We start from the raw sequence: 26,245 nt of genomic DNA, 5'->3' as shown, positions 1-26,245 counted from the left end.
GGCGTGTCGGGCTCCCCCTGCGAGGGGCACCGAGGACGGGGATATTTCCCAGGGCTGCTCTGGGAAGGGAAGGAGAGGGAGGAAAGGAGAAGGGGGGGGGGGGGGGAGTGGAGTGGAGGGGTAAAAAAAAAAAAAGAAGGAAAAGGGGAAAAAAAAAAAGGAAGGAAGAAAGAAAGGCGGCCGCCTGGGGAAGCCTGGGGCAGAGTGGGGGCTGGGGAGGGAGCGGAGGAGCGCGGCAGTGAAGGAGTGCGCCCCCCCCAGCCCCCCCCGCACCCGGGCGTCACCAAAGTCCAGGAAAATTATGCTAATGAAGACAAACGGCGCTCACAAAGGGTCGCTCTCACCAGCCTCCGGGGGTGCTGCTGGAGGGGGGCTTGGGTTTGTCCCTCTTACCGGTGGGCTTGGGGGGCGGCTGCGAAATAGCCCCTCTGCCGCTCCCCGCCGCCGTGAGCCCCCAAAGCCCCTTTGAGTCCCGGGGAGGGTAGCAAAGCCCGGAGAGCCGGGGCTGGGTCTGGAGAGCCAACCGAAGCCCACCAGGATCCCTGCTCTGGGCAATGCTTTCAGAGCCACGCTGGAAATCATTAGAGTTACTAATTATTAACTCATGCATGCGTGAGCGCACACACACACACACACAGATGTACTCGCAGACACCCACCCCCCCCGACTCCCAAATATCCTCAGCGCCCGGGACGGGCACAGAGGCGTTCACACACACACATGTGCTGCACAGGCGTGTCGGGGTGCCCGCAGCACCCCGTGGAGATGCCTGGGCGGCAGTCCCGCGTGGGCACAGCTCGCTTTCGCCTCCCGCTCCTCGGCAGCTCTGGGGAAGGCGCTCGCCTCTTTCTCTAGCTCCCCGAATTTGGGGGGGTGGGGTGGTGTCCCCCCCCTCTCCCTGCAACAGAAACACAGGAACGACCGTGCAAGCGAGAACTTAAATAAAGTTGCAGCCCCTGCCCCTCTGACAGGCGGTAGGTGGACTATGGGCTCCGTGCATTGAGCGGAGGCTCCGATTAATGCCTAGGTGTAAATTTGACGTTACTTCGTTAATTAAGGCATTAAAAATATAACTAGCCCGTTTAAAGCACAAGGGAGCCCGGCGTCATCTTAAAGCACAAACAAAGCGAGGGGGAAGCGAGAAATAAAAAGCACTATAAGACTGGGGTGGCCTCTTACGCATACCAATGGTTTTTGTCATTTATGGCTATGCAAGATTTATGACTTCATGCACCAAAGCTGTAAACAGAGCACTAAAACAGAAAACACTTGCTCCTTATGGCATAAGTGAGAAGGCACCACATGAAAGGGGAAGCGGGCAGCGTAGGAGGAGAGGAGAGGCAAAAATCCCGCGTATGCGTTTTGCTTCAAACAATCCCTTGAATGTTGCATCGGAAGAAAAAAAAAAGTCTTTTTAGTCAATAATCAACCCCGCACTTTTCTTCTGAAACTGCTGATCTGCCATTCGCCCTCTTGCCCGACCAAATAGCGAGAGGCAACGCTGCGCCCCGACGGAGTCCCCCGGACTGGAGAGGAGGATTTGGCAAGGGAGACAGAGCTGGGGAGTGCAGAAACCTGCGGACGCCGGGGAGCCTGCCTGTTTGGGGAGCCCTGCCGAAAGCGTCTTCCTAGGAGCGCGTTTAAACTTTGGAGCCATGTCCAGCGGGATACTCTGACTACATGTCTGTATTTAAGAGCGGGGACGGGGACGGTGGGGGGAGAGTCTGTTTAAAACTGAAGGGATTTGCAAGGGACTTTAATCGTGAGAACCGAAGTGGTTCATAGGAATACTGAAGTGTTTCCTCCATTCGTCTTACTGCCTGCAAAGTGTATTTTGCGAGATTTCGCCTCTTAGTCCCGTTTCCCCACGCCCCCTCTCTCCCCAAAGAGGTAATTTTAAACATGAGAAGATGATTATTTTTTTTTTAATGTCTCCTATGATGTCGAGATAAGCGTCCCAACGCACAGATCCCCGCTGCTTTTATCTGTCTTTACCTCCCAGAGGCCGAATATTTTCTTTCTGCTCCATTCCGCGGAGAGCGATAGGGCTTAGCTCGGGGAGGGACCGGCAGCGTTTGGGGCTGATTCTCAGGTCAGAAACGAGCTGCCTTTTTTCCCCGAAGGGTCCCACTCTGCGGGGGTGTCCCGTCCCGTCCCCCCCCCTTTCATGGACTTACTCTTAGTTTTCGAATAAAATAATGCCTGTAAAGCGCTTTGTCCTTGGATGCTCCGAAATGGAAGCAGGCAGCACCATAATTCAAGGCTAATTTGGTGGGATCTCTTAGGGATGAAATAGCAAGGCGGGGAATTGCTGGAGAAGGGGACCAATTCTGGAAGTGGTGCCTGTCCAAGTCGTTAGAGAGTTAGTAGGGGATATTAGCTGCCTTAGAGAAGGACTGGACTATCGAAGCAAGCCATGGTTAATCTGAATTATTGTTTATATTCTCTAACACTACAGAATGGCAACGGACTCTTTGCTATTTGCTCAGCAGACTGAGGTTATTTACACAACTCGCCGAAATCCCCCTCTCCTCCAAAACTCTTCTTGCTTTCTTTTGCTCTAGAGCAGGACTGTATTATTTATGAGTGTTTTAACTGGGTCAATATGCATCCGAACTGGGTCATAAATCAGAAGAAACGCTGCCAAGTAATTGAGCTGCACTTTCTTTTTGAGGCGCGTTTTGGCCCATTTCAAAATACGGCAGAGCCAACCTTGGCTTTTAGACGCACAGCTGGGAGCGAAACAGCTCTCCTAAGAAAGGACAACGTGCTTCAGTATGGCGAGAAGGGGAAATAGCATTTCTTTGCATCAGTTCTGCTCTGAGAGCGGCTTAAAGAGCAGGAAAGCGAGAAACTAGCCCCAACATCTCCGCGCTGCAGGTCTCTGCAGAACGGCCGCGAATAGCTCCGAGTGGAAACAACATTTTTTGTTTGTTTGTTTTCAGCGGAGTTTTTATCACCGTTCGCTTTTCTTCCTCTGTCCTTCGCTTTCTGACCCCCTAGAAGATGAGTAATTACAGGCACCCCGTAACTGGGCACAAAATGGTACAGCAGGAACGGGCGAGAGGCGCGGGCGAACTGGAAGAAAGCGAGCCCCAGCCCTCCGACATTTCCCAAAGCCAGGACACACCGGGGAAATGTCGTTTTATACAGCATCTTGCCCTCCTTGGATAGCCAAGTAATCTTTCATTTTCGTCATTTAAAGTGCATTCTTTACATATAGCTACGCATACATATTTATAAGTATACTTACGTATTTATACGTACGGATATATCTATGTAAACGACGGTATGGATATGAATTTAGGACTAGTATACGTCCTCCTAGAAGATAATTTCCACTCCTCCCCTTTTTATTCTCGCTTTCCAGATCCCCATTCAGAGAGAGAGAGAGGAAAAAAAAAAGCCCCACATTTCCAAGGCTGATTTATTGTTAGAAGCCATAGCTGGCTCTTGGTTCAGCTCCTTCTCACCGCGGAGAAATAAAGAGGAGCCCCTTGGCTCGTTTGGGAAGGGGAAGCTTTGCCACAGAGCTGAGCGCCCATGCAGCCCCCTCCGCGCACGGTAAACAAAGTACCGCTAAAGCATCATAAATAAAATGGCAGCACGATCGCATACTCATCGATTTACGGAGCGGCTGCGGCCGAACAAACACCCATAAAACAACAACCGCCGCCGCTGCCGTACACTCGAGCACGACCCCGACCGAGGAGCATCCCCCCTCCTCCCCCGCGTGGTTTTCTCCGACTTCCCCAAATACATAAATAAATAAACACACAAACACACAAATAAAATAAAATAAAATTAAGGAAGGGGGGGGGAGGGAATCCAAAGACGACAATAAAAAAGGCTTCCCATCTCTAGCCGATCATAAATAACGATAAGATGGCAATCGAGGGGCTGGAGCTGAGGCAGCTGGCCATCAACAGCAGTGTGGGATCTCTATGGAGAAAAATAAATAAAGCAGCAAACTCTCCCTGCTCTGCTCGCTGCGAGGGGAGAGTTGAATATTTACCGCAGCAAATTGAAACAAAGGGGGAAGCAGCCTGGCTCCGGGTGCACACACACCGCACGCACACACACGCACTCGCTCCAGCCTCTGCTACTGACCTTTGCCTCGAACAGCAATAACTCACCACATAAATGAACAATCAACGGAAATACCTTAAAATAAAATCCATCCTTTCTAACGAAGCATTTCGTCCTCTCGGCTCGACAATAACCTTTCCATAAGGAACGAAAGCTGTCAGCGAAATGGCCAGCTCTTGCGGGGATGGTGATGGGGGCAGGAGGGAAAAAAAAAAAAATAATAGAAAGCAGTGCTTGCTCTGAACAGAAACTGGAAAAGCGTAATCGCAGACGGAGCCAGACCGGGTCTCCACTCCAAATGCCACAATAATGCGCTGTATTATGTGCTCACGTGGTCATACGTCAACTTAAATCCTTTTATTTGAAATAGGGAATCATTGAAGGAACAGGGTTTCTTAGCGCGAGCCTTTGGTTTTTAAAGCCTTAACCCAATATGTTAAAGAAGAGTTTCAAGGGAGGGGAAAAAAAAATCGAAGAGATGGAGATGACTTGGGGGGGGGAGATTGGTTTGATTCTTTTTCCTCCCACACCAATATTTCTTTACACAAAGCCCATTGGAAGGTAAGAAGAATTCTTCTCTTAATATGGGATTACGCTGCACTTTGATACTTAGCCTAATTAACCGGCATTTGCTCCTCAGGCCCGCCACTCTGCTCCACCTCGCGTGTCGTCTGCAACCCCCGAAGAAAATCCAAATCTTAATACTATTATTTCCAGCCCCCTTCTAAATGGGACGATTACCAGCCTTTCCCCCACCCCCAGCCGCCTCTACCCTGCCATTGTACAGGGCTTGCTCGACTCCCACACGCTACAACAGGGCTCCTGTAGAAACTAAAAAGACCTATAATTACCTGACAAAGGCAAAAAAGAGTCTCTTCTAAGAGGCTAGTTGATTTTTGTCCTTGTAACAGACTATGAAGAATACACCTTCCTTCACTGGCGTGGCTCTGAATTTTGCAAAACCTTTTGGGACCTTGCTGTTAAACCTGTGCTTACGCATTTCCTATACATGTAGTTTGAGTGATGCACAAAATTATAGGTTTCTAAGGATGAAAAAAAAAAAAAAAATTGAGGAGGGGGAGCTCTCTGCCTAAGGGGGAAAAAAATAAGAAAAAAAGAAAAGAGCAAAGTTGTATGCGGCCCCCGAGTCAGGCAGCTTCGCCTGTGTGCCAACACACCACATCTTCCCTGTAAGATTGTTTAACTTGTGCTATTGACACAATAAGCTAAACAAACAAAAGAAACCCTCAACTCACATAACTTTTCTGGAATAAGACAAAGAAAAACAGATAGTTCACGCTTTTAACGTGTTCCTGGTCCAGTTCTGTGACTCCAGCATTTTGCATCATGATGTATATACCCTTGCCTAAATCTTTCCACCATCCCCCATGAGCTGGAAGAAAACTTCCAGCTAACTGCTTATCCCCTCTTACTGTTTCACCTGCACTTCATTCAACGGAATGGAAGGAATTTTCTTTTTAAAGGTGATTTTTAGTGTTATGGGCAAGCCTTATTATGTACTCTCACTTGTATTGTAGAAGTGGGCCATTGGAATTTAAACACATGAGTTAACAGTGGACATTGCAGCGAAGTCAGTGTGACATTACAACAGAGGAAGAATGCGCAATTTTTCATATGGAAGTGACTAAGCTAGTAGCAGGGTATACATATATTATCCCTCACTAAGAACTGGAATAAAAATTATATACCTTTGAAAAAGAGAGAGCATTAGCCACACACAGGACATGCCCAAGTCTTTAACTACCAGCACGACTGGTAACTCCACAGCTCTCGTACTCAACGTAAACCCAGGCTGATAGTTACTGGAGATGGATTCATGAGTCTTTTAAATGCAGTGCGTTTAGATCCCTTAAAAGAAACACACAGAGAAGTTCTTCCGCAACAATGAAATTGAAATTAATGGGGAATGGAGCAGATATTGAAAAAAGCAAAGCAAGTCTTTCTTGGGGCTATTGTAAAAAGTTATCGACTGCTTTGCGTCAAAAGCAGAAAGATGGCTTTAGAAGTTACAGTCCTGAGCAAATAGAAACTACAAAAGCAATAAATCACAATCATAAGTCAGCTTAAATGCCTTAACGCTAGCTATGGCTATTGGCTTCAAAACTCTGTTTCTATGAACATCTTTATTAGTATTAATGGTCAAGTTAATGCTAAAACTACTGTTTAACAATTAACTTCGTGTATGTGGTAGGGAAACTAATTAATTCTTAAGAAAAGTAACTTCTTGACGTGTGAATACCTTCCGCAGGGTGTGCTTTGGGAGGGCGGAAGGGGGAGCCTGCCTAACTTTGTGCTGTCCTGGATCGCAGCTGTAAATTATTCCCTTCCGCCGATTTTGGAGAAAGCTTTCTATGCTCTAGTATCGTGATTACGAGTTTTCAAATACAAATTCAAATGATCTTGCGAGTCACAGACGCTAGATTTCCTCCTTCACCTCGTATATTGCTTTGTTCCTGGACCTTCAACATTGTGTTTTATTACCTCGGTGATTTGGAGACCTGAAACACGGTTTCTAGCAGAAAAATGTGGAGTTTATCAGTAGGTCTGCTACTGATTTTTCTGTGCTTTATATACATAGCTTCGAGCTGAGCTGAAATTCCAGGCTCGGTAACAACAAACAGATCTGAGTTCATAACGTGCCTTCGTTAAGAGAACCCTTTGTGCCAGCTCTGGCATTAATAGCCACTCTTAGCATTAATGCTATTTAAAGTTACATTCAATATAATTAGATTTAGAATTTTTACTGTCTTTCAAGTTTGCTTTTATGCCTGTTGTTAAGAGGTGAGCCTATCACTCCCATGTGGAGACAAAATGGAAATCACCGTACGATACAAGTATTTATTTCCTTGCTTCCTCGAAAGATTTGAAATCTACTGGGACGCAGAGCTGTTTACCTACATCTGTGCGTCTGATAGAGATAAAGTTGGTCTTTGATCATTTCCAAGCAGATAAAAAGAAGCTATTGACTGTGCCCTTATGAGAGAAGTTCTGCTCAGAGTCAGTTGAGCCTGCGAATGTTTGGGTCACTTTAGGAATCCCAAATATCTCTGCACGCAATGCTGTGGGTACATGCCATCCGAGGAAGGTTCCTTCGTATCGTATTTTCGCTTTTAATTTCCTAACACGAGCGTGAATAGACATTTCCAGAGCCTTTTTGTAGTTAAGATTTAAGCAGCCCATTAAGCCAACACAAAGAGCCCTTGTAGTCCTCTAATTTATGGCCGCTTTTAAAAGGTAGTAAAATATATTAATTGTACATCAGCGTCCAAAAATAAACAGGTAAATCTAGCAGGAATTTGAGCTAATTCTATGTAGTCCTTCCCTCTCGGCGGCCGGCATGAGACAGTGGTCACTATGAAAAGCATTACACTTCTCCTGCCAAAGGACCAAGCACATCAAGGACTCCAGCAAATCTGAACCACCAAACACCGACCTCCGCCGGGTGCAAAGCAGGCCAGGACAGACAAATACCCGAAACTTATTCGCGATCCATTCTGGTGCATGCACTCAGACAAAAATCAAGTTTTCTAACACCCCCACATGCATTCCACGTTTACAGGACTGGATGCGGAACTCCTCGAGGAGGCAAACAGACAATCCGCGATAAGCCACTCAACACCGAAATGCCTCCAACCCGCTCTCCCTCGCCTTACGCCTTTGATTTGGGAAGGAGCTAAGAATGGACAAAGAAATTCTCAACCTCTTTCGCTCTTCAAATGACTTTGCATCCTTCCTGTCCCCAGTGCCTTTATAAGGATGGCGATCACTCAGGTCCCGTACACTTCTTTGTCTGCCCAGACACGCGCATTCACCACCCACGGAAGATGAATAGAGCCAATCCCGAAAAAAAAAAAAAAAAAAAAATCCAGCTAGGTTAAATATTTATCACAACAACAACAACAACAACAAAAATCTCATTCCAGCAGGCTTGTTCTGCATGCAGGTACTAGGCAAATGGCTTTCTTACAGCTGCGATCAGCGCAAAAGCAGCGGCCGGCAGCCTCCCGGGCTCTTCCCGGCTCTTACCTCCTCCAGCTGCGCAGAGTTGGGCTGGAGCGCTCCCAGCTTCCACCGCCCCAGCCGAGCGGGTTTTTTTCGGGGCTCCCTGTAAACAAGCAACAAACAGTGCCTTACCGGGGAGTGCAGGGGGAGGAGGTATTTTGCTCCTTCATAAGCAGTACATGGTTTACCGGGTGCGCTGGGAGAGCCCCGGAGCGGGGCGGGCAGGGATGGAGCGGGCGCGGGCTCCCGGCACGGAGCGTGGGTTCCCACCCGGGTGAAAAGCACGGGGAGCTGAGAAATAAACCCGTGCGGTTGGGTGCTGATTATTTTTTTCTTTTCTTTTTTTTTTTTTTTTTTTTTTCCCGTAGACAGCTATGCCTTCTGTCTCCAAGTGTTTGGAAATATTGTCATTCCAAACTCTTGTTACATGAATGTCTGCTTTATTTTCCTCTGGGAAACCTTTGTTTAGGATCATTTAATCAAGAACAGACATTAAACACAACTCGTGGTGTTCATCTCTGCTGAATAAAACGCGGAAAGGGTTCCATTTTAAATGCGGGGCGTACTGTGGTTGGGCTTTTATTCAAACGGTTAGCCGGGGCCCGATCCTGCCACCACTAGCGCAATAAGAGACTAACAATTGACCTCACTGAAGCGGGATCGGGCCCAAAGCTTTTTTTTCTTCTTTATCTTTTTTTCTTTTTTTAAGCACACTGAAAGCCATTGAAGGAGGGGAAAAAAACTGGACGGCTTCTCTTCCCCTAAAATAAACAATACTGCACAATCCCAAAAAGACAATAGTCAAATGATTTGCATGCCACTTACTGAGTCACGTTTACTTATGAATATGTCAGATATAATAATGTACCCCCCGTATTCATTCTCTCTAATAAAAGCCATCTAACGCATCTTAAAATTGTCAGTAAATGTAAATGCTAATAATTAAATAACACAGTTCTTGCGGAAGGGTGTCATCTAAGCCTTGGAAATATTAAGTCTGTCTTGGGAGAACTTTTCGAGCCGGGACTTTGCTTTGGTAATTTAGTAGTTCCATAATTACGCTAATAATTTTAAATTTGGTGTTGAACTCCAGTCTACATAAAATCATGCAGTAATAGCCTACTAAGCTGTTTATTACCGTCTCATAAATTTGAGAGCACTGACTGTTAAAATCTACTGGCAAAGACAAAAGAAAATGGAAAGTTCAATCTGCAATCGCAGAGCCCGGGCGCTGCTGCCTGGGGTTATTCTTAGCTCTACCTTTCGGTCCACTCGGCTCCAGCACAGGAGGAACCCCCTGGCATTTTAGGCTCAAACTCATACCTTAGCCGTTTTGATCCCTAATCAATAGGCATGTTACAAACGGCAATAATCATCGATCAAGCGTGGCGTGACTGGGTTGCCCCACTCGTGTTAAATATGGAGCGTGTATCTCAAAACGGTGCCAGCGACTTTCTGTTATTTATTTTGGAGCTATTAAGGCACGCCACCATATTTTACACTGCCACAGTCCTTTAAACTAAGCTGCTTCTTGAAAGAGTTACTAAGTAGCAATAAAGCACTTTACAAACGCTATGACATTTTTTTTTTTTCCAAATTTGTTGTTATCCCAAACTCTAATATTCATTGCGGCACTTTAAGTTAGTACATAAATCGTTCAGACTAATGAGTCATAGAGAAATTCGCCCATGACTTTTCCTTTACAATGCTCACTGCCTTTCCATTGCTTTTTTGGTCCTGCATTAGGAGCCGGTGATTTATTAACGCCAGGAAAATTGAACAAAGCAGGTCCTCCTGCACTGTGGCACCCAGCCTTCCACAGTGTGAATTAGAACATTATCAAATGTGTTTGCCTCGGTAACACTTAATCACCAAAAGCTGTAATGTGACCACAAGGCAGCCAAAACAAAGATTTAACATTTCTAAATATTAAACTTGTTAAGCAAATGCTCAGCAGACAAAGCAAGCACAAACAATTAAAGTCATCAAGCTAGAAATACACACTACCTACTTACCAACACAGACCCTACTGCTTGCTTAAGAAGTTTAGAATCTTTCAAGATAAATCAGGTGGTTTTTTTTAAAGGAGGAAAAAGAGGGGGGGAAAAAAAAATAAAAAGAAAAACAAACTCCAGTAATAAGGAGTTGAGTTTCACTTCTGAGAGAATCATTCCTAGTGAGGACTGACGGCCACAGATCCATTCCTGACTATCTGCATTAATTATTTAATGAGTCACGTGACCCTAAAGATTAAAATTTCAATATCTCCCCCAGAACAGACGCAACACCTTTATCTGCGAGCGCAGGGATCTTCGTACTCGGGTCCCCTAATCTCTGCTGGCTTTGACAGCTCCTCAGTTTCTAGGGAGAGCGCTTGGGCATTAATAACATGGGGGGGGTTCCGCTCTGTACAGCGACATGGGGCAGCTTTGCATCCCCCAGCCTCCCCAAATTAGCCAGTTGAACCCAGATCCTCATTGTCTGCAGCGGGGGGGGGGGGGGGGGGGGGGGGCGGGAGGCTCCGAGCGCTGCTGGCAGGGGCACAAGGGAGTATCAGGGGCGGCATCCCCCAGGATGCCCTCCGCGGGTCAGTACTGCCTGTCCGCGGGCCCAGGCGGAGCCAGGAGGGCTGCCCGGGACGGGGGGGTGGCGGCCGTGGAGTTTCTCCTGCCCACGCGGGGATCCCCGACCCCATCGGGACTTGCGTGGGCCGGGCTTCGGCGCCCGCGCAGCGCCGCGCCCGAAGGGCCGGTCCCGGGGCGACCCCCAGGAAGGTCCCACCCCGCCACGGCCCGGCCAGGCCATGAGGCTCCGGACCCGGCAAGCCCCTGCGCCTCCCCGGGGCCGCGACGTGCGGGGGGCCCCCGGGGCTGCGCCGCCCGACCGGCTCCGGCGGAGGTGTGGGAACGGCGGGCGGGCCCGGGGCTGCCCGGATCGGGCCTCAGAGCGGAGCAAGGGGGGCTGAGGGGGGACCGGAGTTTCATGGCAAGTCTGTCAAGATCTCTGCCTGTGTGAGGGCTCCCCCCACCCCTTCCTCGTTTACAAACACTGGGAAAGAAGGCTACGGGACGGCAAGCTCCCTGAAGGTAAATAAAAAAAAAAAAAAAAAAAAAGAAAAAAGGAAAAAAAAGAAAAAAAGTCCAGCATTGGGTAATCCTCCAACGCAGGATGGCTGTAGTTATTAAATACCACAAGGCGCTTGTCACAGCTGAGTTCCCCGTGTAATAAAACACCAGGTATAGCAAGAGCTTGGAGGAGAATTCGGGAGGGGGACCTGGGAAAAGGAGCATTTTTCTTGGTGGGTGGAGGGGAGGTGGGTACAGGGGTTAACGGCGTGGCGTTCCCTGCAGCCAGCAAATTGACTCCGAGGTGATTTGGTCTTTCTTTGAAATATTGTCAAACTTCCACTTCCAGCGTTTTTGGCCGCGCTCGCCTTTGTGGCCAGAGCAGATAAATCCGTGTGTGAGAGACACCGGGAGAGCGGGAGAGAGGGAGGGGGGGAAAGAGACATTTAGGTCCAAGTGCCGGATTAAAAAGAATACTGTCTTTAAAGGTCAAGGGTTTGAAGGGTCAGTCTGCTTCTCTAAAAAAAACAATTAATGGGATAGAAAATTTGTCCTCTCGGTGAACTCCCGGTTGCCTTAGCAAAGGGAGCACAATGCGAGAATTTAAACTGGACGATGTAATTTTCGAAGTTATTGTAAAGACGGGCGGTATCGGACGGGGAGCAGAGGGCTCCCAGCCCGGGAGCAGCGCCCCGCTCCCAGCACAGGCAGAGGGGGAAGGGGGGGAAAAAGGAAAATTTACCTTAAATGACGATAATCTGCCATGGGGTATTTTGCAGTCCGCTGTTCAATCTCCAGCAAGAGAGTGTACATTTTTTAAGCAGACAGCCAAGATGCTGTGTCTTTACACATGACCACTTTTTTTTTTTTTTTTTTTTTCCAGGAAAATCCTTTGCGTCTTCACAGACTTTTCCAAGAGAATGCCTTTCAGAACCGCTGTTGAATTACAAAGAAGTATTTATTGTAGGAGGTGATTAATGATTCTCGCTAAAATTGCTATTTGCAGCGTGATTTCATTTCTCTTTACAATGGGAGCAAACCAGGTTTATACGCATAGCCTGCACACTAAAGAAATCCTGCATTGCCAGTTAATATGTTTCAGCTGGAATTTTGCTCGGTTGTGCTAATTTTGGGTCTAAATATATTGAGGGATTCTCAAGCAATAAACAAAATGAAGAATTACACGCTTGCGGATAGTAGTTACCTCACAGCTGTATTATTCTCCCTTTATAAGGAGGCAGCTGGCAAATTAGGGTTTAGTAAACAGCAATATGTGAGTGGAAGTGTGCTTTTCAGGCCTGCTCCTTGGTCAGGTTTGCAGCCAGCAGTGTTTGCTGAGGGTATTTACAGCCGCCACCTCTCTGATGCTGAACATGCTCTGCCAGTGGCACGTTACATTTTTTCTGCGGGATGATGATCCGTGCTCCTTGGCCAGGCAAGGATGCTGGCCATACCATTGGGGCCTGGTGCTATCTCCCCCAGGGAGTGATGATGCACCCGGTCCTGGAGGCCCTCACTCACACAAAGAGAAGTATTTTTTCCAAAAATCCCTCTTGGACGTATTTAGGTGAGTAAACAAGTCTTGGCGTTCAGGCCTTCCCTGGAAAATTTACTAGCACTTGAGTTGCTTCCCATGGCTTTTCCTACCCGGCTCAATGGTACTCTCTGTTGTGGAAGCCCTGAGCAAGGCTCCCCGTTAGCAGCTCCACTTTGCCTGCGCTCCTTAGCTGCCTGGAAGCAGCGAGATGTGCAGCCCAAGCTGGAAACACTTGAACCCCAATTTGCCACAGTCGTTTCGACAAGCTTGGTCAAAAAACCCTTTTGAGTTGTACCCTAATTGATGTTTCTGCCAAGGCTTTCTCAACATATTTCGAAATAGTCTTAAGCAGAAAATAAAAGGAAACAGAAACAGAAAAAGCAGCTTAGTGAAACTTTAGGTTACCGCCCATGTATTCCCCTTCAAAAGTGCTAGCCAATTGAGACATCATAATGGGGCGAAAATGAACGAATAAATCACGACTGGCTAAAGATTTAAAGTGTTATCATGGGGAGCATGTGTGACTTCTCCTCCAGCAAAACCCGTCATGGGAGCTTATTGGCTCGCAGTAGAAGCACAATTTCTCTGTAGCGCAGCTGGAAATAGTCGTGCGGACAGCGATGGGGAGCCGGACTAATTCTGCCTTAAGTCCGCTAAAGATAATACCACTCACCTATACAACGACGCAAGACCTCTCCTTGTCCTACGGCGCTCTTTTTCCCAGCCAGACAATTAGGAGTCAGGACGTTTTCCACTATATTTAAAGCAACCATTACCTTATTGACAAGATGAATCCGAGTTAAAACAATACGTTAAACCGTTGTTTTTTCATTCCTGGTGCCAACACCAGCCAAGCACAAGGTGGATGAAACAGCACTGAGTGGACTTGTGTTTCAAGCGTTTAATTCTTTTGTACAGAATAATCTTTATTACCAGCATTTGGCACTGTTATACATTACACCAAAAATCCACAAATTGTACATGGACCCAAACGATTTAGACGGTGCCAAATATGAAGACAGCAACAGCCTTTATAGCAATATTTCTTTAAATAAATGCAATATGGAATGTGGAGAAAAACTAATAGATCACAGCTACTGCGGGGGCTACACTTAAAACCAGTTAAGTTACCTTTGATACATAAAACATTTTCCTTTAGACAGCGTAAGGGGACATTTTTTGTAAGTCTTTAACCTTCCGTGGACGTGTTCGTTTTCTCTCCCGTGTTGGTGTGTGTGCATACGTGCGTGTGCACCCTCATACACACACACACACACGCACGCACACGGGAATCCACGAACACGCCACGAAACAGCGTTATTCGAGTCAATCCCTTACACGAGTGTGTCTCGCGAGGTCTTTGCTTTGTTTTAACCGTCTTTTATTATTAAAGTGTTCTCTAAAAAAAAAAAAAAAAAAAAAAGGAAAAAAGAAAAAAGAGTCCGTCTTAGGTACAGAGAATTCGTCCGTGACAGCATCCAGCCCTCTCTTACACCGAGGGCAAGGCAGTGTTTCCATAAATAGAAAAAAAATGATGGGCATGGAACCATTATCTATATACAATGTAGACAATCGTCCGGGTTTTGGTTTAAACATGTGCCCGTTCTTGGGCACGTCTCGTCTTCTTTTCCTGCTCCTGTTTTGTTTTACACAGTTGTTTGGTCCAAACGGCCAGCCTCCACCACGGGGCAGCTGGAAAACCCCAATAGATAGGTAAATATATATATTAAAAAAAAAAAAAAAAGTATTTATAGCGCGGCTGCGTTGGGTGTAGCCCCATCGAGTGGATGGGGGTGGCCCTGTGTCTGTGCTTTGGACTGCTGGCTCAGTGTGGACTGGTTTGAGGAGCGCATCTTTGTGTTAGGCAGTTTATGGTCTTTCTTCCACTTCATGCGCCTGTTCTGGAACCAGATCTTGACCTGGCGCTCGGAGAGGCAGAGAGTGTGCGCGATCTCGATGCGTCGCCTCCTGGTCAGGTAGCGATTGAAGTGGAACTCCTTCTCCAGCTCCAGGACCTGCTGTCTGGTGTAGGCAGTGCGAGACCTCTTGGGCTCCCCTCCGTTGTAATTGGGATTGACTGAAACGTGCACACACAGGCACACGTACACACGCGGAGGGGAAAGAAAGGGGGGGGGGGGGGGGGGAAGCGATGGAACATAATCATTATATAATAACTTGACACCAGGTTCACATAAGATACATAAACGGCAAGAAAAATTGTTTCACAGCCTATCGACAGTGGGGACAATCGAGGAGCAATAAAAAATGGTGATGGGCATTTGGGTTAGAAGAAAAGCTTCAAAGACACATGGCCCAGAGCCACTGCAGGGCAATTAAATTTATGGGGGCTATAATTACTGCCCTAACAGTTTGGCGTCTCGTAAATCTTTTGATAAAGGACCCCGGATACAAAAGGTTTCTCACTTTTTTTTTCTTTTTTTTCTTTTTTTTTAATTATTATTATTATTAGGAAACTCGAAGGGAGAAGGACGGGGGGAAAAAAGCCACACACGCAACGACCCATCCCGGCCCCGGGAGCACCCTCCCCCCCTCCCTCCTCTGCAGGCGCATCCCCACCTCCCCCTGGCAAGGGCAACTCACCCGTGCTCACATGGATCTTCTTCATCCAGGGGTAGACCACCGGCTCCTTCCCCTTCAGCCCGGGCAGGCTCTTGTCGGGCAGCAGCGGGCAACCGGGCCCGGTGCCGGCCCCGGCGGCGGGGGCCGCTTCGCAGCGGCGCTGCAGGGCATGGCCTGGGAGCAGGGGCTGGGGCGGGCCGGGGTGGCCCTTGGCGGGCGGCGGCGGCGAGGCGCCCGGGGGCGGCTGCTCGGGGCCCGGGGCGGCGCTGCCGGCGCTGCTGTAGCTGTAGGGCGCCTGGGGGTAGGAGGGTGCCTGCGCGGGGTAGAGCGCCTCGGGAGGCGGCCCCGGCGGCCCCGGCGGTGCCGCAGGAGCCTGGTAGCCCGGTTCCCGGCGCGGACGCGGGAAGTACTCAGGCAGCGCCGGGCCCGGGTGCGCGGCGTGCAGGTGCGGCGGCGGAGGTGGCGGCGGCGGCGGGGCGTGCGGGTGCGGGTGGTGCGGGTGGTAGCTGGCGGAGCTGCCGGCGCTGCCGCTGTGCTGCGTGTACTCCTCGCAGGGAGGGAATTTGGGTTCGATGTAGTTGGAGTTTATCAAAAACGAACTCATGGTCATTAATTTGTGAAGTGCAAAAATACTAATTTTTCTCGCGTTGTCGTTTTTCTGGGCTCGGCGAGGCCCCTCCCCTTCCCCCCCTCCCTCCCCTCCCTCCCTCTCCCCCTCCCGCTGCTGTCAAGTGCTTGCCGCTGCCAAAGTTTGGGCCTCCAGCTTCCCCCCCACCCCCCCGCCGCTTCCCCGCCGCACTCCCCTCCCTTCCTCTCTTCCCACCCCTGGAGCGCCTACAACACACACAACACACACACACACGCACACACACACACGCACACACAAACGCCTCCCCCCCCATCACCACCTGACCGCCAGCGCCAATTACCGCGCGGGGCCGCGGACCCCGGATCAGGAAATGGAAGGAGGGCGAGCGGCCGTGGGGCAGCTCCGCGCCCGCGGACCCACCGTGGGGGCCGCTCCCGGGGGCCGATGCCGCCGCGCCTCCTTCCCGGGCGGCGGCTGGCCGCCGACGGAGCGCCCCGCTGGAGGCTGCCGAACGCCCGCGCCCCTCGTCCGCTCCTCACCAGCATCCCCGGCTCCTCCCGCCCGTCGACCCGGGCCGCGTCCAGCAGTCGCAATGTCAAGCGAGAAAAAACTGATCCAGCTCTGACAGTCTTCCCCCCCCCACCCCCAGCACTTTTTGTTTCTCTATTCCCCCGCGGGAGAGCGTAGGAAGCGGGGCGAGGAAGCGGAGCGCAGCCCAGCTGCGTGATCCGGAGGGAGGCAGGCATTGCACAAGGCGTTGCACAATCCTTTTAAACAAGCCCATCTCCAAGTGCCTGGAGTCGGGGCTGCGCGCAGGCAGAGGGCGGCAGCGGCTGGCGGGCACAGGCCACCAGCAGCCCTCCGGGGTCTGCCCCCAGCGCCCCGCCGCTGCCTACCGCAGGCGGCCGGGAACTCTGGGGCTAGCCCTTCGCAACTTTGAAGCCGTGCTAACTGGAGGAATAGATGCAAAAGTTAGTATGAAGGTGGAGGGAAGGCCGAGAAAGAGTCCTCGAGTGGCTTGCGGGGTGCGAGGGATATAGCGAGCCTGAAAATAACGGAGAGGGGGAAGGGAGAGAAGGGAAGGCGGACACGACGGTATCAAATACTTCCTACCGGCGATCGCAGGGTTTACTGCGAGCATCCTTCCCCGCGGAGGAGCGGTTTCCAAACTACGAATTTAAGTCCGTCAGTTTGGTACGCCTCGTCTTGGGTTTATTACTTAATTTTCAATTCCACGAGAAATCGCTAGCGCCTTCGCAGAAGTAACTCGCAGACCCTGGCGTAGGAGGGAGAGGGCACTTGGGCACTTCTGCGTTGCTAAAACTGAGACTGTTAACGATATTTGCAGCTTAGAGGGAAAAGAGGCAACCGCCCTGACCTTAGGTAATTGAAAATTGATGGTTAAACTAATTACGAGCTTATTCTAAGGGGGGGGGGGGGGAGGGAATACTTATTGAACGTCAGCTAGCCTCATACATTCGGAGTTAGAAGCGAACTTTTCGGATTTTTTTTTTTTTCCTCCTTTTCAGGAAAGCATATAACCACATAGAAATATTTACCGCACCCTTCGAGAATATAATTGCTGAGTGGGTAATCTCATCTGCTGGTATGGGAAAATACATCTAATACATCAAGCGTAAATATGATACGGTTTAGATCTTGCCCTCCTAAAGATATTACATTAACAGTTACTCTGGTTTAAATTCAGATTATTGTCTTTTGCAGTTTTATACGTAATGGATACATGCAATAAAATTCTATTTGAATATATATTCTATCTAACAAGACACACATCGTATCGATTTATATTTTATACACACACACACACACGCATGCACGCATATTGCAGGCGGCTTGTAATATGTTAGAACATTTCCAGCACTTGGGTATACTGGGGTACTTATCTAAACAATCACTCATTTCCTCCTCCTATCGAATGTCTAATTTGTAAAGAGAGTTAAAACACATTTACTTACTCATTTCCAACAGCACATCTATGGAACTCTTTAACTGGGGTAATAGATAAGTTTCTCTATTTACTCTGCATGGAGAGGAAATGCGGTTACACACACGCACAGAGAGAAAGCCGCAACTGTTCAACAACACACATTTGACAGGAAAGGGGAGATTGTTTTATTTATATTTTTAAAAAACTCCACAACAACAAACAAAACAAAAAAACCCCAACCGCAACCCATGTTGGAAAAGAATAAAGCTCCCATATACGTGACTGTGAAAAAATAAAGATTGCCGAAGTCCACCACGAGCAGAGAGCATTTTCCCTGCGTAGAAAGATCCATGCACACATACAGACACATACGTACAAATACCTGCTGGCCAGCACCAGATGAATTACACTGGGTTATCGTAAATAGTATCCTCGGCATAAGTCCTGAGACACTATGGCCAGAGTATTACAGCAGGCTGCCGTACTCCCAAGCCACGGTAAAACACAACGAAAAGTGGTGTCTCGCTTTGTGAGCTCAGCGCTATATTGGGAGAGCTGACGGGGCTCTGCTTCGTATTATTTACCGTGATTAGATCTCAAAGTATACTTGTTTCTCTGCGCCTCTTTCTACCGCGGGGCTCTGGCGCTCGGTTACAGAAAGAAGGATGCAGTTTTGTATACGACTGTAAATCTGCAAGGTGACCTGAGCTGTTCAGCTGAAGTCTGTTTTTTTCGAGTGGCTCTATTACTCTGCGAAGATGTGCTGAGGCAGGACCTCCAAAAGGCCTGTTCCATGTCTTTGTGGTTTTGTTATCATAAACAAGAACCCAGCCAAGACCACCAAGTGTTATCTTGCACACGGCCATTTCGACATTTTACTGCAAGATTTATGGCTGTAATAAACAATCTCAGAAACCCTTTTTTTTCCCCCGGTACTTCCCTTTAACAAACTTGTAGCATCATCCTAAGCTCTCAAAGAAAGAAAAGGAGAGGAAAACTAGGCCACCTCCCTTATTTTTCCAGAAGGACTCGATTTCACTGGCGAAGGAGAATTTAATCAGTTAATAAAAGAGCAAGAGTTTCCTGGCCGAGGCTGGCCGGGAAGGAGATGGGGACCACAGCGGAATTAAGTTGAGAGGGAGAGAGTTAATTTCCATGCACCCAGAAGAGCCAACCTCATACATACCCAAAGAGGGCGAAAAGGGATCCCCCTTTTTCTTGTAAAACAGGCAAGCACTCCTGCTACCTCCATATGCGCGGCTAAAACGTAATTACCCCGAAAGAGAAAATAATATCAAATGTTGTAGTAGTAGTAGTAGTAGTAGTAGTAGTAGTAGTAGTAGTAATAATAATAATAATAATAATAATAATAATAATAATACAAGTCAACCTTTCGCCGTGCCCGGGCATCCTCCACCGAGAGTGGTAGGAGGAGGAAGAATCGGACTAGCAGCCTGGTTTGAATTTGATTTGAACCATTTTGAATATATTTAGCCCCAGCTTTCCCCTCTTGAATGCGAGGCTGTCCCAAGTTTCAAAGTGACCGAAAAGTGACACCGTGTGCATTTTGTTTCTTATTAATCTTACACATTGACAGTCTTTGTTAAATAACAAGGCGTGCCCTTCACCAGGCGACATTTTCATATTTGTTAGACGCGGTGACCTGAAGTTCACCTCGGCCTTGGACTTAGTTTTTCTAAAAGGTCTATAACAGTGTCTTTTAGATAGCAGGGTGCTTTGCCCAGGTCACTACTTCTAAGAGAAAATTAAGAAAAAATCGCGGGAAAATGTAAACGTTATGGAATGTATCGACTGTATTCCCTCCTTTGTTCCTGGGAATGATACAGCCCCCGAGGCTGCTCCTGCCTCCGCGGACGGGAGCGCTCCTTTCCTCTGGTCGCTGCCGGGGCAATGCCCACAGTTTTGCCCCAAGTTCAGCATTTGCTAAAAGCGGTGACTTCCCTGGTACTGGGGTTCCTCTTAACAACGGGATGGTTGGCGGGATTTGCTCGCTCTGTCCTGGCGCGGTTAAATAAACACACGTAAAATGTGATTTGTGCCCGGATTTTAAATGAATGGTCTTTTGAGCAGACCTTCCGCGCCAGAGAGCACTGTGTTGAATGCAGAGAGTGAAAGGACAGAAAGAGTTCGCCTCAAATTATTAACTGTTCTGCTCCAGGTTGTTACCTATTTTTTTTTTTTTTAAAGGAATAATTTAAACAAGAATTCAGAAGAGTCAATATTTATTGAAGTCGCAGTTTCAACTTCTTTGAAAATATTCTCACTGATATTTTTATTCTAAACCAGACTGAAAATACGGAATTCGAGCCACTAATTGTTTTGGTGAGGAAGCAAATGGATTTCAGTCACCTACCCTTGAGTAAGCCAGTTATAGTAACAGCTTTCGTTCTGGGTATATCAAAGACGCATTGTTATTCTTGGAAACAATCCGCCTGCTATTCTCTAACAAAATAGATATGTGGCTACGGGTTTTAGCTTGTTATCAGGCTTCGCTCTTACACCAAATAAATACTCTGGATGTGAAAGGTTATATACTATCTCCAGCAAGGGCAGGCTCCCCAAACGTGCAGTGCCAGGGCTCACTACCAGTAACAGCAGCAATTTGTGCACAACGCCTGCACGCCGAGCAAACACTTGCATTATGTACTTTCCAGACTTCAGCAGGTACTTTAGGCAAAATCTCCAATAATCACTTTGGCTAATCTGAAATCTAACCCCTCGCATATTTGTTCCCAAGAAATAGCGCTTGACTGCCACGATCCAGCTGTGTCTCTGGGAAATAATTCACGCGTACCAGCTACACAGAGGCCGGTGTAGCCTCCTGCCTTGGAGGTCGAAAGGCAGCTATGCATGGATGGGGGCGAGGTGCGCTCTTTCTCAGACTTCCTCGTCGCCCTGTCACCTCCTCCACGCTTTTCATATCTGCTTATGAATATTTGGGACTATCCTTTCCCTCTTCCATCCTTATCCTCATCATTTCAGGCTGAATCCGATTTACAGTGATCTCCCCCAGAAGGAAATTCCCTGTGCAATATTGGCCAGTTCTCCCTCCGGACACGCCTGACCCAGGAGCTAAAACTTCATCACCGAGGCGGCGCTGGGAACAAAAATTCCCAACGATGTGGGAATAAGTCTCTGCGCAAAGAAATCCCAATGAACTTTTTCTTTGGGGAGAGAGAGGGGCGGGGGGATGGATGGAGGGAAAACAATCCTCCCTGCTCCCCATTTCGCTGGGAACCGCTGCCTCGGGTAATTCCAGAAGGCTGTGAGATCACTCCAAATCACGGAGAGGTGCAGGGCGCCAGCTTCTCCGCAACATTTTCCGTCGGTAGCACAACACAGCCCCACCGCTCCGCATTTTAAACGAGCTCCTTCGGACCAAACGTATAACCCGTATTATCTCCAGTATGTCCCGTTTAAGCACAGTTTAGCGGTCGCTACAGAAATGAGAGCAAAAACAAAGGCGCGGCTAGGATCGATACACGCGTTAATAGCTTCGCTCCTATCTTATCTTCCTGCCATTTTGCCAAGTGAGAAGGCTTAACATTAAACCTCTTAAAGCAGGTTATTATATAATAAACAAGGGTGAAACATTTTGCTACCTGACTCTCGGAGGAAACAGCAGCAGCGGCTGTGTATGGGGTAACACGCGTGTTTACCTGCCGCGGCTGAACCCGAGATATTCAGACACAAATGTGGCCGATAATTCAAGATGAAATACAACATGTATTACTCTTGAAAAGAGGAATTTTCTATCCTTTCCTCGGTAATTGAGGTCATTCAGCCAGTAGGGTTCACCTGGAGTCCATACTGTGATACACACGTAACTCAAAGCTATTTTATCTTTTGTGCTGATAGTCAAGATCTCGGCTATAACATTGACATCAAACTCTGTCTGGGCGAATGACTAAGAGTGGTGCAAAACGTAAACTTTTGACCCTCAACTTTTTGACCTGCAGTTGTAACGCCCTTAACCACAAAGATATACAAAAGCTATGCAGCTTCTTTTAGGAGTAAGAGACTCGCACTGTTTGTTTCAATAGTTCTGCCGTTTCCCCCAGCTTTCGAAGGGCTTTTTTTTTTTTTTTCTTTGTTTCTTTTTCCTTCTTGCTGTCGAGAAATCGGATACTTTTGCATTTTTAATTATTGCCTTTTTTTTTTTTTTTCTCCCCCCCCTTTCTTTTCTTTAATCTCGCAGCTTTGTAAAGTGCTGTTAAATCAGTTCGCACAGCCTTTCGGCAGCGTTGGAGGGAAGCCTGTTACTCAAAGGCGCTATATGGTTACAATTGCAGGTGAAATGCTGGGTAAGTTCTGGGCGTGAGGTTGGAAGGAATGTAGCGACGAGCGTTGGGGGAAAAGCTGCAGCTCTCTGCTACGAGGGTCTTAGTCATTTCTCCTTGATTTAAACATAAAGAAACAACTCTAATTGTTTGCGAAGCCTTGTCTAGGCAAACGAGTTGACTGTGAACTTGGTCTAAAGCGAGCTCTGCTGGTGATTCCTAGGGTGTGCAGATTTATCTTTTCTGCATTTACTTAACCTGGCAGTGAACTGCACGGGCTGCCATTTGTTATCCAGAGACAGACTTCACCTCAAGCAAGGACTGTTCCACAAAATTGCAATAATTACCCAATAACCTTCATAGCAAATATTATTATTGAAAAGACATTTTTTTGGGGAGGGGATATAGGAAAGATTCCTTATGCGTGCTATAAGGCGAAATCCTTGCAAATTCTACACGCTCTTTATGTCAGATTTGATATTATTTGTGCATGTAGCTACAGGAACATGTGACTGCGATGGTCCATGAGTATTTGCCTTCCAGAGAGACATTAGTGAGGATGCTTTAATTTGAAAGGGATAATATTTTCAAAGATGACCAGGCGGCTGTGGGAGCTATGTTTTTGCGCTCTGGCTGGCAACTCTAGCAACAAATTGGGGAGATTTTAAGGGCAGAGAAGAGAAGGAGCTAAGAAAGCAAAGCGATGTCTTAACTTGGTCAGGAGATTTACTTATGTCTGCATTCAATGCGTTAAATCTGTATTTGCGGGGAGGGAAAAGGCATTGCTCCAGTATCCAGGGTTTGAAATCGAAACCTCCTGATCCGCCCCTCATGATCTGTTCCATTCAATTTCCCATGAAGCAGATTGCAAACCCCTCTATTGTCACCCTTCCACAGATACACACTTATTAAATGTAAGGAAATGGCAGAATAATAATTTCCCCGTAATGTTCTGCAATTAGGGCGTTTGCAGGGCTTAGACAAGGCTGCAGAGCTGTAATTTACGGATGACTTTCCATCGGATTGTTATATTTCTGGTTTAGAGAAAGTTATGCCTTGCAAAGTCACTAGTTACACACATTAAGCGAGTTGCCTAATCTTTAATTGGCCTTACGCTTAGACATGACACACTACACTCAAGTATTTCTTTCAAAGGATTAGGTAAACTATATTTCAAATCGCAGAACGCCACTTGCCATGCCTAAAGTAAAACAAACTCGCACGCATTAATCCCCCAAACACAGTAGAAAAATAATGTGCGCAGATAAGACCTCTCTCCTGATTCCCAGCGATTATTCTCCATGACATTTTCCCTCGGAAAACAATTAGGACCTGGCAATATTTTGGTAGAGTTCGGCAGTCTGGGGTTGTTTGAATTTCGAATTTCAAAGCGGATTAGAAAATCTTAATGCGTTTCTGGATTTGAATGGCTTCAACTGTCCTGCTTAGGGCAGGGCAGGGCCAGAAATGTGGAGAAGTTGTCATTTCTAGCTAACTTTCTTTTGTTGTTAGAGAGTTTCTTGCAGTACGGGCGGGTTTATATGCTTGTGGGTTTGGGGATGTTTTTCTTTTCCGTACTTCTTGAATCTCTATACACTGCTTTATGTGGAATATGCTCCAGAAGCCACGTTCAAAAATGTGAAAATATGCAGTAGCAAATCTTTTCGCTCTAGACAATGAAAAATCACAATCCGCGATGATATCCAGGTTCCTAAAATATTAGTCGAACGGGTGTGCGTGTGTGTTGGTATATTCTCCAGATAATTCAAATAACGCAGAGCTGTTGAATATTGAATAATTGCGAATGGTTTGTGTCTCCTATCATTCCCGTTTAAAAGAGAAGGATTTTCCTTGGAAAAGGACCCGAATATAAAAGAAGCCCAAGTTTTTAAAGGGTTTTCATGCCTTTGCCTCAAACTATAAAATTTTATGGTATATAATATAATATAATACATGCCTATCATATATAACTTTCTGGTATTCCTATTGATGAAAATGTGACAGCTAGTGTACTATAAAATCTCCAGCTGTTTATTACGGAAATGATTTTCAAATGTGCTTTTGGATATGCGCTTTTAAAGACTTTGACTTGTTTTTTTAACATAAAGTATATGCATATGTGCTTGTTTAGTGTTCATAGGAAGATACACAGACACAAAGGCTTTGGACTTCATTTATCTTATGAAGGCGTTGACTCTAAATATTAAATATTTGTATTACTGTGAGATCTTTGAGCTGAGTCAACCTTACATACTACCGTTTCTTTAACCTTAAAGGCAAGTAAATTAAAAATAGGGATCAGTCGGCAACGTGCAGACCTTGCAGAGGTACGTAACAACCTTACCCTCCTGTACCTCTGTGCCTTTCTCTTATTTTTGCTCACAGTAGCAGATAGAGTCTAACCCGCAATATTCAAATGGGATAGCACTAGCAAAATAAAACAAAGCCCGTCTCCCAGCTCACATCAAACCACCCGGTTCTTTTGCAAATCCGAGTTTATGACACATGAAGGCAAACAATGTGATCTGCTGAATTCCTGCTACTCCAAACCTGAGCAGAGAAAGAGATACTCACAGCTGGTTTGGAGATAGACATATACACACACACATGTGTGTGTGTATATGAGGCAATTCTCAAATCTCTTCCCTAGCCCCTCAACTAGTTGGTCTGCAGCCCCTGAGATCACTTGCCTAACTAACAGATCTGAGGGTAAGGATCAGGCCTTAATGCTACCCAGAGAAAGACAGAGTTCCTTTCACCCTTTCATTCAAGTCCTGGAAATTCAAAGACTAAAGTTAAATCCGGCCATAAAGTTTATTGCTGAGTAATCACACTCTAGTGAGAACAGTCCACTTAAATAAAAAGAATGTTGAAGTAAACACGCAGCTGGGGCCTACCCCACAATGGCAGCCAGCAATATAAGGCAGAGAGGGAGAGAGCAGAGCTAGGGGGATATTTACAATCTTCAATAAACCAAGCCCGTATTTCATAATTTGCAGCACTCTAATGACCTGTAGTCTCTTGTATTAATGCTACAAGTTACAGTCAATTGGTTCGCTTAAAAAAAAAAAAGTCACAGGAACCTATATATGTATACACACGTACGCACCCTTTGTATACATAAATAAATAGATATTAGACACACATATGCACGTGCACGGCTTTATACAGGCGTATACATGAATTTGTACATGCATGCACACATGCACATAATTTAAATATATTTATATTTATGCAATTACATATAGGATCCGGAAAAAGTTACAGCAATGTTATAAATGCGCATCCCCGAAACACATTACACACTCGCAGATGGACATATATACATAGCTAAAGCTTTCTGCACAACCCAATGCGGAAAATAATAGAAATTTTAAGCACTCCAATACAGTCTGTGCCATTTTAGTACCAGCTCTGATGTGCAACATATTTCACCAATCTAAAGATTATTACCATATCAGCACGCCTCCAACTCTATCATGCCTACAGAAGACACTGCCCAGATAATATCAAGCCCTATCTATTTTGTTTTCCCTTTTTTTAATCGCCTGCAGTAACTACTCTTTGCTAAACAAAACCTCTCCAAACTTGGAGAGTCTATTGGAGCAAAGGAAGTAATTATCTTCTGCGGTAGTCAAAGTGATTAAAGCTAGGCCCCAAAATCCATCTCTGCCAAAGTCGCTTATTGTGGTTTACTTTGATTTGATCGTTAAAATAGAGAGCTAGCTGCTGCGAGTGAAGGGATTGGGGGGGGGGGGGGGGGGGGGGAATTTGCAGCGCAACCTGGATCATTAGTGGTTGATCCTGCCTCTCGGGCTCGGTGGGACCGTCCTGAAAAGCTCCAGGCGGAGAGGAAGGGAAAGAGAAAGAGAAAGAAAGAGAGAGGCGAGAGGCAGCGAGAGCGAGCGGGAGCCTCGGCTTCCCCACTGTACAAATAAACTTTAAGGAACTTGTGCACAAAACTTACCTTTGACTTGCAAGGAGCCATTTTTCATACAGTATTGAGAACTTGTGGTTTGGATACTTCTGTCCCTAAACCTGACAATTTGAATGGCCAGGAGGCACACGTAGCCTGCAAAAGAGTCAAATGAAGTCCAGCGTCAGTGAGATTAT

General features: G+C 46.9%; 2 protein-coding genes across 2 annotated transcripts in view; both read right to left on the bottom strand.

Annotated features, from left to right (window-relative positions):
- Positions 1-26,245, bottom strand: part of HOXA3 (homeobox A3) — a 45,977-nt gene that overhangs the window by 7,573 nt on the left and 12,159 nt on the right. The window contains exons 2-4 of the mRNA XM_075745939.1: positions 26,100-26,204; positions 11,920-12,113; positions 8,137-8,215 (exon numbers count right to left, since the gene is read on the bottom strand). The gene's annotated coding sequence lies outside the window, so the exon portion shown is untranslated. The remainder of the gene's footprint in view (positions 1-8,136; positions 8,216-11,919; positions 12,114-26,099; positions 26,205-26,245) is intronic.
- HOXA4 (homeobox A4) lies at positions 13,544-15,975 on the bottom strand. The gene is made up of 2 exons (XM_075745942.1): positions 15,316-15,975; positions 13,544-14,791 (listed from the first exon to the last, which is right to left on the bottom strand). The coding sequence occupies exons 1-2, from the start codon at positions 15,902-15,904 to the stop codon at positions 14,463-14,465; spliced, it is 918 nt and encodes a 305-aa protein (XP_075602057.1). The 5' UTR covers positions 15,905-15,975; the 3' UTR covers positions 13,544-14,462.

Source organism: Balearica regulorum, chromosome 2 (genome assembly GCF_011004875.1).
Source record: "Balearica regulorum gibbericeps isolate bBalReg1 chromosome 2, bBalReg1.pri, whole genome shotgun sequence".
NCBI classification, from domain to species: domain Eukaryota; kingdom Metazoa; phylum Chordata; class Aves; order Gruiformes; family Gruidae; genus Balearica; species Balearica regulorum.
This window is presented reverse-complemented; position numbering and strand designations above follow the sequence as displayed.

Excerpts from the sequence above, each read along its gene's own strand:
- HOXA4 (XM_075745942.1), bottom strand. The coding sequence starts at position 15,904 with ATGACCATGAGTTCGTTTTTGATAAACTCCAACTACATCGAACCCAAA. Across the intron at positions 14,792-15,315 it reads GAAGATCCATGTGAGCACGG|TCAATCCCAATTACAACGGA; the intron begins GTGAGTTGCCCT and ends TGCACGTTTCAG.